General features: G+C 38.5%; 1 protein-coding gene and 1 pseudogene across 1 annotated transcript; one reads left to right on the top strand and one right to left on the bottom strand.

Annotated features, from left to right (window-relative positions):
• The first annotated feature begins 335 nt into the window (after positions 1–335).
• Positions 336–1,423, top strand: LOC119188648 (cuticle protein-like). The gene is made up of 2 exons (XM_037436463.1): positions 336–445; positions 706–1,423. The coding sequence occupies exons 1-2, from the start codon at positions 434–436 to the stop codon at positions 1,357–1,359; spliced, it is 666 nt and encodes a 221-aa protein (XP_037292360.1). The 5' UTR covers positions 336–433; the 3' UTR covers positions 1,360–1,423.
• A 7,627-nt stretch (positions 1,424–9,050) lies between these two features.
• On the bottom strand, positions 9,051–11,252 carry LOC119188650 (annotated as a pseudogene).
• Positions 11,253–12,910: the final 1,658 nt, after the last annotated feature.

The raw sequence follows: 12,910 nt of genomic DNA, 5'->3' as shown, positions 1-12,910 counted from the left end.
ACTAGGTACTTACTTACCTTACTCAAGAAGGGAATATGATCAGATAGCAACGCCATCCGTTGTAAATACAATAATATCGATTTCTTTTTAATTTCGCACGTTGGATAAATCGTACAAATAGAATACATACTTTAATCATGGTTGTGACAGGATATCACTAATGTTTACCAGTATCAATAATGTATAATACATTTTATTTACAGTTTGAATTTTCGTAATAGGCTAATTTATCACAACGATTTATATCATCGGGTACGTTTAATTGCTTGTAAAGATCCTTCAAGGGAATGATCTTGAGCGGTTACATAATAGCGGTCGAGTTTTGACGGTGTGTGTGTGTGTGTGTGTGTTGTGCACGAGACCGCGTCCCGATATATAAGCACAGGGCTATCTCTCACCGGCACATTGACTCACTACAACCAAACACTTCAACATGGTCGCTAAAGTGAGTCATTTGTGATTAAAACCAAAGAATATAGTGCTTTCTAATGAGAGATTAAAACGATAATTAAGAATTATATACATCCCAAACAATCCCAATTAAGTTTTAATTATTTTAAATTAATCATATTTTAAATCATAAATAAATATATTTACTAGTTGTAAATTAAAAGCTATTATGTTTGTAAAGTGTGATGTAATATTTACATTTTGTGATAGAACAAATAAAGACTTTATTTACTAATTATATTACGTTGTTTCCAGTTCGCAGTCTTCGCATGCCTGGTGGCTGCTGCCGCCGCTGTTGCCGTACCGGTCCTGCCGGTGGCTAAAGTAGCATATGCTGAAGCCGAGGCCCCCGCCCACTACGACTTCGAGTACTCCGTCCACGATGGCCACACCGGAGACGTAAAGCAACAAAAAGAATCCCGTGCCGGCGATGCTGTCCATGGTTCATACTCGCTCGTCCAGCCTGACGGTGTTCACCGCATCGTTGAGTACAGTTCTGACAATGAACACGGATTCAACGCGATCGTTCGCTACGAAGGCACCCCTGTTGCTGCCCCCGCCAAGATCGCCTACGCCGCTGCTCCCGTTGCCAAAGTTGCCTACGCCGCCGCTCCAGTCGCCAACTACGCCTACGCCGCCGCCCCCGTAGCCAAGGTCGCCTACGCTGCCGCTCCTGTCGCTAAGGTCGCCTACGCTGCCCCTGTCGCCAAGGTTGCCTACGCTCCTGCTCCTGTCAGCTACGCCGCCGCTCCAGTCGCCAAGATCGCATACGCCCCAGCTTCCTATTCCTACGCCGCCGCCCCCGTCGCCAAAGTTGCATATGCTGCTGCACCCATCGCCAAAGTAGCATACGCAGCCCCTCTTGGCCACGTCACCTTCTCCTCTCCCGCCGTCTCATACCACCACTAAATTATAAATACCATTGTTACTTAAAATTCTATTTATTCTGTTAAATACAAAGTAGTGAATTTTACTCAAAGCTTTTATTTTCCTGAGGGTCGACAAGCGAGAATTGCGCAAGGAGGCGTCAAAACGACGTATCCGATATCAAAACGCTCCAAACGAAGTTAGAAAGAAGCGTGCGGGTAGTGTCGGGGAACCAATTGAATTATGTTGCGTTATGAGGCGAGCGGGTCCGGTTACGCGGCACGTCCAAGTCGCCCTCGGCGGGCCGCCTGACGCATTGCTTCTGACACCTATTCATTCGGCTAGTTTAGCCGAGACTGCCGTAATTACATCCGATACATTCAATGGTCGCTCCCCTCTTTCGCCTTGTAGTCAAGTGGGTCCGGGGGACGGGGTATGCCTACAGTGATTGTCGGCACACTAGCCGCCTGGCAAAAAGTAGCGTTACGTATCGACACCTACATTAATAATTGCAGGCAAATACAAAGTGACAGCGCTGATGTTAGAAGTAGTTGTTAGCATAAAGCGAGGGGCCTGCGAGCGTGTGATCTGAATGTTATATCACGCGCCCCATGCCGCGCCAGCCGAAGGGGTTGCACCGTCAAGTGTTTGAGTAACAAATTAATGTACTTGCGTTTTGAGTAATTTGTTGTGGTTATTACTTGGAGTGCGCTTGGCGTAAATATTTCTATAATCGTAGTGCCTTTTGAGGTAAACTTTATAAATAATAAAGTTTCCTTACGGTAAAATCAATATTTATTCATCCATTATTACAATATATAATTATGTATTAACAACTAGCTTTGCTCACAGAAATGAAATGAAGTCGATTTTTTTTATTTTTAGGAACAGAAATACTAAAAGCTCCACTTAAATGGAGTATATTCAATTAAGTCTTGCAATAATATTACTATACCTACTGATATTTATTCCAAAGTAGTATTTATAACCACGTTGTAGATAAATAAGTTTGCACTCTACACAGAGAATTGGCCAGCTTATATAGTAACACTGTCTCACAGAAACTTAAGTGACAACTTGCTGATACGTTTCTAATGGCGAGGATTATCGGAGGCCCTAAGATTCTCCTTGCTATCCTGGTTCTTATATTATTTCCTTTAAAAGCACACAGTTTAATTCTCCTAGTTTGTGTAATACCGGTAGATTGTGTAACATCAGATGACCTACACGCTTATTTCCCCGCGTATATTTAAAAAAATGTTTATTCCGTCCGCATTTTATTTCAATAAAGCATTCTCTGTGTGAATATTAAATGTCCGGCTGAATAATCAGTGCGGACAAATGTTTTGGTGAAGTTTTACAAGCCGCCCACAAAGGGTTGTTTCGTGTTAATCCGGCTATTATCGGATGATGAACTATTACCCCTGTGCCGCACCGCACCCCCCGCGTCTCGTTTAACCGTTGCGGGTGGTATTATACCGAATGCGCTCCTCAGAGACTTGGTACTGTCATTACACGGTATGGAAGGGTTGTGGCAAATAATGCTTTGATACAACATGTTTGTTTTTAAGTTTGTTTTATAGTTTGTTCTCTTTATATGATTTCGTACAATATTTTTTCCCAACATTTATGCTCAGTATATGTAAAGATTGTGATTCAGAGCATTGGTATCATAAACCGCTGTCGTTAGTTGTAAACTAGTTATGTTTATAGGAACAGCAGAAACAATCTTTAAAGTGAATGCAGTATTGTAACATGAAAACAATTCTTCAATTCGGAAGTGATTTGTATGACCTACCAACTCATCTCATTGGCATTGATTAAGACTTGATTAGCCACACAATAAAACATAAAAGTTTTTTTTTGTGTGAGAAGGAGGTACCTCAGCTCCGTATCCTTAAGATAAAACGGCCCGTACTGCCGACGAGAAGAGAGCTCTATCAATAAGTAAAGCATGGTTTAATTCAATAATTCATGAATTTGAAATCGTTGACTTCTTCTTCATTTGATTTAGGTATTTGTAAACTCCTTTATGTACATAAAATTTATTTAAGTTGAATTAATACCGCAGACCATCTTCTAAACTTTTAAAGTAAAGCAGAAGAAAAACGCAAAAGCATACAAATATGAATAATTTCTACAGCTTGAAATACGGTTTGAAAAAGTGAATCAAATATAAACCCAATGGCAATTTATTGAAAATATTCACTATCTACGTGGGCAGTAACTAACGAGCTATCATCGAACACAATGGAGACGTCACCATTCGTCACGCGATCGTCCATCGACGAATGGGCACCGCCACGTGTCGGAACAATTGGACATTTCATGCATTTTGCCGGCTGCCGGGCTTCCGGACAGGGCTGGCATCCGCGATTTTATCTCAGCGATGACAGAAACAGTTTTGAAGAAGTATGCGAAATTTTGTTTTAAAATTAGCCCGTTTATGGTAGGATCAAGATTATTTATTGTACTGTATTGCTGTATTGAATGACGAGACGAGCTTGCCGTTCGCCCGATGGTAAGTGATAAAACCGCCCATAAACAGTAGAAACAACATCGAATACCTTGAATTACAAAGTATAGTGCATAATACCACGGAAAATATTTACAGATGTTCTTTCTTTAAGTTAGCTTATGTCTCTAACAAATACTTTTTAGTCATCATTTTTCTTGTTTACTGCAGTGATTTAAGGCTTTGAGTTTGGTACAATAATTCCAGGAGGTGATTTATTGTAACCTTAAAACCCCTTATTTTATTAATGACAACCCTAAAATCATATGAACTGGTACTGTACTTACTAGCGCTGAATATTATTGTTCATGTTATAAGGTTTCTATCTTGCCACTGTATTTTCCTAATGACACACACACTCACCTTTTATCCTCGAAGGGGTAGACAGAGGTGCAGCTGGCGCACCCACTTTGCGCCGTGTATATTTTGCCCTATGATGTGATAGGAGGCGAGCCTATGACCATATCAGGCACAAATACCAATATTACTTTGCCCGACCCGGGTATCGAAACCGATATCTCAGCTCTGCAGTCGTACCGTAATACAACTACGCCAACGAGGCAGTTATATTCCTTATCACTGCAATGCTTTTATAGCATAGAAATCGAAGGCGAAGTTAAATAACACAAATGCCAACATCATTTTGTTAGTAGAGTCGTGAATGTGGAACTTGAGACCTGGAAAGACTTAATATAAATCAAGTCTCAAACTTACCTGTCCCAAATCACATACATATCTCTCACAACGAAATGCAACTCAAAATATTTACGGAGATAGAACACTGCGCATTCTAATGCTCCTTGCTACCGCCGCGAGCTGCCTCCAGGGAGGCTGGTAGGCGGAGGGGGCGCGAGCAGGGTAGGGGGAGCCTCTAGTCTATGTCGGAAACAATTAGGCGATGCGCACGCGCCCGGGCTTCCTGCTCGACGTCTAATTGGCGTATCTCGGATCCGTTCATGTATTCGTATTATAATTGACAGCGCTGTGCATTATATTGATATCTGTTACAGTTAGCGGTATGTGGTTTACGTTGGTTATGATCGGTGGTGTTACTTGATATATAAACTGTTTTGTTTACAGGAAACCTGTCGATATTATAGTTTTTTAGGAGACATTCTTATTTGTTTAATACAGTGGTAGCATTGCCTATCAAAACTATGGTAATTACTAAGTAGTGATTTTTGGTTCATTGTAAATTTTTTCTCGATGTTTTTCCTAGTAACTATTTTAGTTCATTTCCTTTAAACTGCTCCCATCAAAAGTCGTATAAGGTATCTTTTAGTGAAAGCTTTGTTGGAATCGCTTCAGCCGTCCGTTCAAAACGGTAGACCAACAAACAGACACGAATAACTTATAACTCATGTACAGAGCTTGGGTAACTTGTAATAAATCATAATGCTTCTTTGCTTCAATAACGTGATAAATCCGTCAAATAATATAAATAGGTACTTTTGATTGTCTCGGTGGCGTAGTTGTACCTACGGCATGCGCGGTACGGCGGCGCGGCGGTCTGAGGTCCTGGGTTCGAATCCCGTGTAGGGCAAAGTAATATTTTGGTTTTTCTGCTCAATATCATCCCGGAGTTTAGAATTTGTGTCCAATATGGCGAAAGGCTTGCCTCTTATTACATGATAGGATGGAACACACTTGACGAAAAGGTTGCGCCTAAGCATACCTACCCCTTCGGAGATAAATAAATGAAGTGTGTATGTTTTATTTTTTCACAAACGTCAAATTTTGAATATTTAAATTATAAAGGAAAGTGTTCTCACCTTTAAAAAAATAATGGTTTAATCAAATATATTTGTTAAATTTGTATTACGGGTGTTTGTATTATTTTTTCACAAACGTCAAATCTTTTACACCCGTGAAAACAAGGTGAAAACACTTTCCTCTATAATTTAAATATTCAAAATATCATGTTATTTAACAAAGAGACGATAATATGAATTGAAAAAAACCTATTTGTCTAAATTATAGAATACTTTTTTGTTTTTTTTTACTAGATGCTATAAGTATCGCCTACTTAATCACAAAATAATACTTTATATCCACTGCCAACAGCTCTATCACATTTATTACACCAATATATTGACGGACATCGAGTGTGGTAATTTCGTTACTCACCCGCCACATTCTGTGACATTTCGCGCCTGTTTATTACGATTAATTTATAACCTATGCGTATTACACGCGGGTCACGCATTTCGTAATATGTCACATTAATTGTATGAATTGCATCAAATATTTGGAAAAACAAAATGACCAGTGAAATTAGGGATTCTGGGTTCATTTTCTGCTAAATGTATAGACGAGAGACCCTACTGATCCTTATATCCATGATGCAAGAATTATATCTTATCGTTGGTATAAGTGTATGTGACTATCGGAAGTATTTATTTATTCATGTAATGTTTTTTATACTTAATGGAACCTCATTTCTTGGGTTATTTAAGTTGAATTGATTTTAAACAAACTCTACTTAATTTTAATAAATGAAACAATTTCGGCAGCTAAAAAAAGGAAGTTAAGACGCAGTTGTAATATATGTTTGCTTTAACCGAAATCTCGACTGCTACAATACCTCCTACAGAATACTTCTGAGCAAACTTGCATCTTATCATATTCATACTTTCATTAGGCGCTAACCACACTATGTCCATTTCATCACTTCGCTCAACAGCATAAATATAATATCTAAACGCACCATTACCAATTGTAATATTTGATGCAACCCTTCATTAGCAAAACTAATGATTCGCTAAACACCCCCCGAGGGGGGAGCGGCCCTAACCCGCTATTCCCATGACATCTGTTTCGTTCGAGACCAAAATCTATTTATTCATATCGTATTGCTAATTTTGGGATTAGGCGGCGCGTTCCGTCGGTTATTGAATTATCCATTCCGTTTGCGGGGACTGCACTGTCCCCAGGGATCTTTTACTACGGGACCGACTCACACACCGCTTTGTTTAGTATCTTTACGAAATTTATGTCAATGTTTTAAACAATTTATGTTTGAAGCGTAATGTTTAGTAAAGATTCTATTAGGTACGTATTGTACTTTATATTAAAATTATCAGTTATTGGTTATTTACTCGTCGAAAGCTCTACCAGGACTTAAAAATAATACTTTAATTCCAATAACCAAAACAAATAATTCTTGATCAAAATCTCTAAATTAGAATTAAAAATGATTTTCTTCATGCCGAATCCCGATTATTATTCCAGAGAATTTCAGTGGTAAGTGGTTTTGAACAGAAGTACCGCAAAACGTCGCCAAAACGTTTCGCTCGCTTCGTGAATACATTATTCTGTTTCGCGTTTACGAATAATGTTTAGTAAGCGTGCTCAATTAAAACGCCCTGCGCCGCTGCTGGGTTGTAATATTACTCGAATAGAAATGTTTGTTACACCTAGTGCGCGGAATGGATACGGTTTACGACTAAATATGGAAGTAATTATCTTGGAATTTTTACTTACTGATTTATATTTACGTTTTCTAAATTTTTTCATTGCATTCATTGATATTAATTTAAAAAAAAACACGAGCAGATTAAAAAACAGTATCAAAATTAAAGGCACATTCTGTAAACGCTGGCTATACATATTTTAAAAGGGCAACCTAAAATAATAAAAGAAAAAATGTATAGGAGCCTACCTATAACCCTATATTTATATCAGTAACCACTAATCAATCTGCAAGTAGTAACATATAAAAATAATCGCAATACCACACGAAAACTAATCCGCTGCTTAAGGAAACTCATCAGGCCGCGCGGCACACGTATAAGAGTTCTTTGAAAGCACTACCGATAGTTTCTAATCCGTCCCGCACAATAACAGAACGTTATTAATTTCATATCACAAAAGAACATGTTGATACAAATATCTGAACAAAGAGCGTGGAGTAATTAATGTTACAGTCGTATTGGTTGAATCCCGTCGTTAGGTCCCCAGGGGAGGTGGAGGGCAAATCGCCGCCGACACAATACGGTAGTTAGGGAACGGGGGGCCGTATCGGCGGACGTTTAACGAGCAAATTATTTAGTAAATGTTGCCAAATAATAACATTAATGCGGGTGCGTGGGGAGCCGTGCCGCCGCGCCGCGCGCCGCCGACGCCGCTCGACTCTACACTCTCCACTGTTTCTCTTGTCGTCTATTTGCGATAGATTAACGTGGATTTCGTTCATGTGTATAGTTTCTTCGTGATTTTTAAAAACAGTTCAATATATTATTAGTGATAGCTTTAAGGTACTTTGTTCTTAACAAAGTTCTTCTGACGCAGCGTATTAAAGACGATTTAGTCATCTCATGTTATATGAAAATTATAGAGAAAGGACGTACTGTAGACAATGAAATTCTACGCGTCATCTTCTTAAGCAATCAACCTGATAAACAATGATTGATTATGTTTATAACAATAATTTTAACATCCATATTAAACCTTATATTTAAAAGTCCGTCCCTTACATCGCCGTTTAGGGCAATAACATTCTTCATAATTTCAACGATTCCCAACTAGCATCTCCATAAGAACAATGAAAACAATTAGAAAAATAATCGGCCTATCCACAAAGGCTCGCGCGGCCAGCTCAGTAGGGGAGGGCCTACCCTCCGGAGTGGTTAGCCAATGAGAGCTCGCACTCGCTCCGGGCGCAAACACCGCCGCTCCTGAATGCCACATAATTGAGTGGCCCCGGCTTGACTGCACAGTGGCTCCACTGATCTATTGTCGTCGCCATTAAAATAATTATCAGCTAAATGCTGAATTAATGACGGTTTTATAGATGTTTTACGCATCACAGCACCGCCTAGAGCTTCTTGCTTGTTGAAACAACAATGGTGTTTTAACTCTATGCTTTTATCAGCGATTTGATGAAGTGTAAAATTAACACAATGACTGTTCTAAAAGGAGGTTAGGACTCTATTGTTGACATCGGATAAATATGTAAAAAAAAAATCGGAACGAATATGTTGCTTTTACAGAAATATCACGCACCTAGATCGGTCTAAATAATGTGTTTTTTTTCAACCAAATTCTGAATATAATAAGTCTAATAAGTTATCTTTGTTCAATAAATTATTCTATTTTTTTGATTTCTAACTGAATCCTAACCTACAAAGAGAAGTGCCTATAATGTACGATTTACACTGGACAACAACACTTCAGTGACAAGAACTATGGTTCTACAAACATAAAAAAAAAACAAAAATAAACGACACCGTATAATCAATACAAGGGGTACACATCTTTACTATCAATAATCATTTTATTCCTTTCGCTCCAATACTCGTTGGACAAGCACCATTTCATACCATTGAGGCCGTTCCACCAGAATCTGAAATTCTTCATAGCAGGCGCTTTTTGCACCCTGTTGCTATGCAGCGCTTCGCAGAAATGACACAGAGGGTGCTGTACCTTCACCTCAGAAGTTGTGACCTTGTATAAATTGGTCCACGTGAAGTAGGACATGAATAGATTTCGGTTGGATATCACCTGGCGTATTTTTAGAGCTAATCTGTAAGGGTGCATTTCCTTGCGTTTATGTAGGAGCCGGGAGGCAGGAATCTAAAAGTTAATTTGATTTTAATATGTTACTTTTAGGGTTTTATAGCTTATAGTTATGCTACGAAGGGTACGAGTAAGATATCCAATTCAAGAAAAGGTGTTGCAATTCAATAAGTGGCCCGTGATTGGCATGACTTATATGCCAAAGGGATTATCCCATATTACATTAAAAATAAAATGTAATAATAGGTATCAAACAGATAGCTTACAGCAACTTTTATTTTCAATTGATGCTGCATGTCTTTAACGCCTTGAATTTTATAGCCAACAGACGAAAACACGTAAAGATTATTAAATCAACGGGTTTACAGAACACGACCTACTCGTCAACCGGCTGCTTTAACCAGCCCCGGATCTTGAATTTTTTGAAGGCGGGCAAAATCTGGGTAATGTCGCCCCAACCACCTATATTTTTATTTTGTCATCATCATCATCATTTCGCGCCCCGCGGGAAATAATTTATGTGTGTTATATACTGGGTGTCTCAGTAGTCAAAGTTGCGTTAATGATGAGATGTGTATTCGTCTGCCAAGTTTGAATTTGCCGCCCTCTAAATTCTCTGCCCGGGACACGGGCCCTGGCTTGCCCCCTAGATCCGGGGCTGGCTTTAACAGAAATAGGTCATTTTCTAGTTGTACTATATTTAGGAATCATGTCACGTATACAAACGCTAAGAACAGTCGCTACGTAATAGATGAAAGACATTGAGCTCAATGTTAGACAATTTGTAATTGTTGTATTGAATCTGATCAAATCAGTGTTGAAACACAAACCTACTTTAAGGATATTCAAGATCTCTTTTCCACTATATTTTTTCAAATAGGATAGGTTTTCGTAACTAGCTATGCTGACCCAATATAATTTGACAGAAACCAACAGTTTAGTCTGTTGAATTGAAAAAAAAAAGTACCTGCTATAATTGGCTCCACCGTATACAATAGGCACGGCATAATTATTATAGCCATGCAAAACCTTCTCAGTCACATAATCTTCAGCGAACGAGTTCTCGAACGCCATATAAAAGTAATACTCCTCCTTGACCATTTCCTCGCAATCACCGCGCGTGCATTTAGTTCCGGTGCAGCTGCCGTAAATGTCGATCGCAAGCGAAAAATGGAATAGGTGTTCCTGGAGTCTCGTTACGTATTCATCTCGCAGGCTGTCCGCATTACAATTGCTAACAAGCCAAGCGGCCGCCTTTGTTTTTCCCGCCAAAATACTTCTGATTTCTGGTTTCACTGGGGCCGAACTGTGCCTCCATACCACGCTTTTGCTTGGTGCGATTATGTGGCCTTCGACATCAGTCACTGTAATGTAACTCCAAACGATGTCTGAAGCGAGACGGTAGGTAAATGTCCAATTAAAGAAATCGTCGAGGAATAATTCGCATGCTGGGTAATTATGAGCGGATTCGACAGTGTTCAATGTGTAGATTTGCGAATTCGAACGTACTTTCGGTTTAATAACACGTTTCGATTTTAAAAAGTTTTCGTTGAAGACTATAGCGTTAAAATTCGATATGTTGCCCAACAAATGCTTGTTGGTGGTGAAAATGCAATCGGTTACTGGACAGTGTAAGTGTTTTAACACAGCATTTCCTTCGCTTGGACTTACTAGAGCAGATCCGTACCATAACAGAATGTACTTCGGTGATTTAAATATTTCTTGCTTTTCTATCTGTCGATTGTTAAACGATATTGCAGATGATACACTATCTACAAACTTTACAAGGTCGTGCATTATCAAAACGTGTATAAATACACACACAGATACTGTCAGAATCAAAAGTATTATATTCTTCACGGACCATTTCGATTTCAATAACAATTTAATATAATCTAACATTGTAAAATAAAGTATAAAAACGTATGAAACCATATATTTCATGACAGATTTATGTTTTGACATCGTTTAAAAGTCTAGATAACATTGTCTATGATGATTTGAAGAGTTTGCATGTTTCTCACCGGATGTAGGAGATAGGAAAAGATATTGTAAAGCGCGATTTCACGTGGGAGTATATTTGCATTCACCAATCAATTGTATCTCCGGTGGCACCATCTAGCAAAAAAGGAATTTAGACAACCTGACAAAGGGCTGTAACACCTCACTAATCCGAGATTAAGATCGTATCTGAACAGAACACGATAAACACTTCACGTGTAAATACACTTCGCATTTCATGAACAGTTAGTTGAAGTGTTGAAAAATAATGACGGTCAGTCATCCCTGGGCTCGAGTATTGTGCGGCCACGGCATTTATTGTTGGCAAAATAAATCTATTGTTGTAATGTAAAGCGTTGAAAGCAAAAACTTGGTGGACAATGGCGGTGTAATTGAATTAAGAGCGGTCGGAAGCGAGGTGTGACCGATGTCCGTTCTTAGAATGTGCCATATGGAACTACCGGAGAAATTATTTATGCAGATGTTTATTACTGGCTTTTAAATGTTGTGACTTATAGGTGTTTTAGTACCAACTTTTTCCTCAACAATCTTATCCTAACAGTTTAAAAAAGACGTTTTTAAATTTTTATATCAAATAAATAATGGCTTTGTTTTGGTTAGCTTTCTGCGGCAAACCAAAACGCGAAGAAATATTTAATGTATTCTTTAGATTATGACAAAGCAAACTTGCACAGGGCTTATTAGTATTGTCAACGGATAGTACGAAAAACTCTCAGCTAACCCAGAGCGTATTAGCCGCTCCTCTAAAAGCACAAAGAACTATCATAGCTAAAAGTAGAAACAGAGAAGGACCATTTGTTTCTTTGTCGCAATTTATGTTCCAAACTTCAAATGCAATTAAAAAGCGAGGAAAGTCAAAGCCACTAGTTAATTATAAACCCATTTGTAATCCCGCGGTTGTTTGTGATTGATGCGGCGCTCTGTAATAAAACCAGAGCCTGTAAAAACTAACTGCGATCGCTTCACGCAACGGTAAAATGCATTACCCGCTTCCGCCGCACGTGAATTATTTAACAAATAAAATAAAACAGACCGTTCCCAGATCGCGAGTAACTTTATTTCAATTTATACGATTTTTGTTTGCCTTGATGTACTTAATGTGTTGTATATTTACAACTCATTGACATACTATTTCCAAAGACGCGTAATAAACAAATGTTGCGAGGAAAAAGGTTACCTCTAGTATTGTACATGTGAAATTTTTGAAGATCTTCCGATATTTTTTTAACTTACCCCAGAATTGCTAATTAAATTTAGATGATATTTGTTACACAGAAAAATGCAAAACAAGATTTTTTTACGGACGGAAGCGTGCTGTTTTCTTTCACTTATACTGATTAAAATAATACATTTAACAACGAATATACAAGTACGTAACTTCAACATTAAACTCTATTTAAAATAACATAACTGAACGCAGCATTAGTCTGATGCCAGTCATACCTCAAATTGCTGAATCACCATTAAAGAAGACATTTCCCTAAAGCCTTAAGCTGTTCAAATATTTATGGTCTATTTACTTATTGACAAAACAAAATG

The sequence above is a fragment of the Manduca sexta genome, chromosome 8, assembly GCF_014839805.1.
Source record: "Manduca sexta isolate Smith_Timp_Sample1 chromosome 8, JHU_Msex_v1.0, whole genome shotgun sequence".
NCBI classification, from domain to species: Eukaryota; Metazoa; Arthropoda; class Insecta; order Lepidoptera; family Sphingidae; genus Manduca; species Manduca sexta.
The sequence above is the reverse complement of the archived record's forward strand: the minus strand, read 5'-3'. Positions and strand labels throughout refer to the sequence as shown.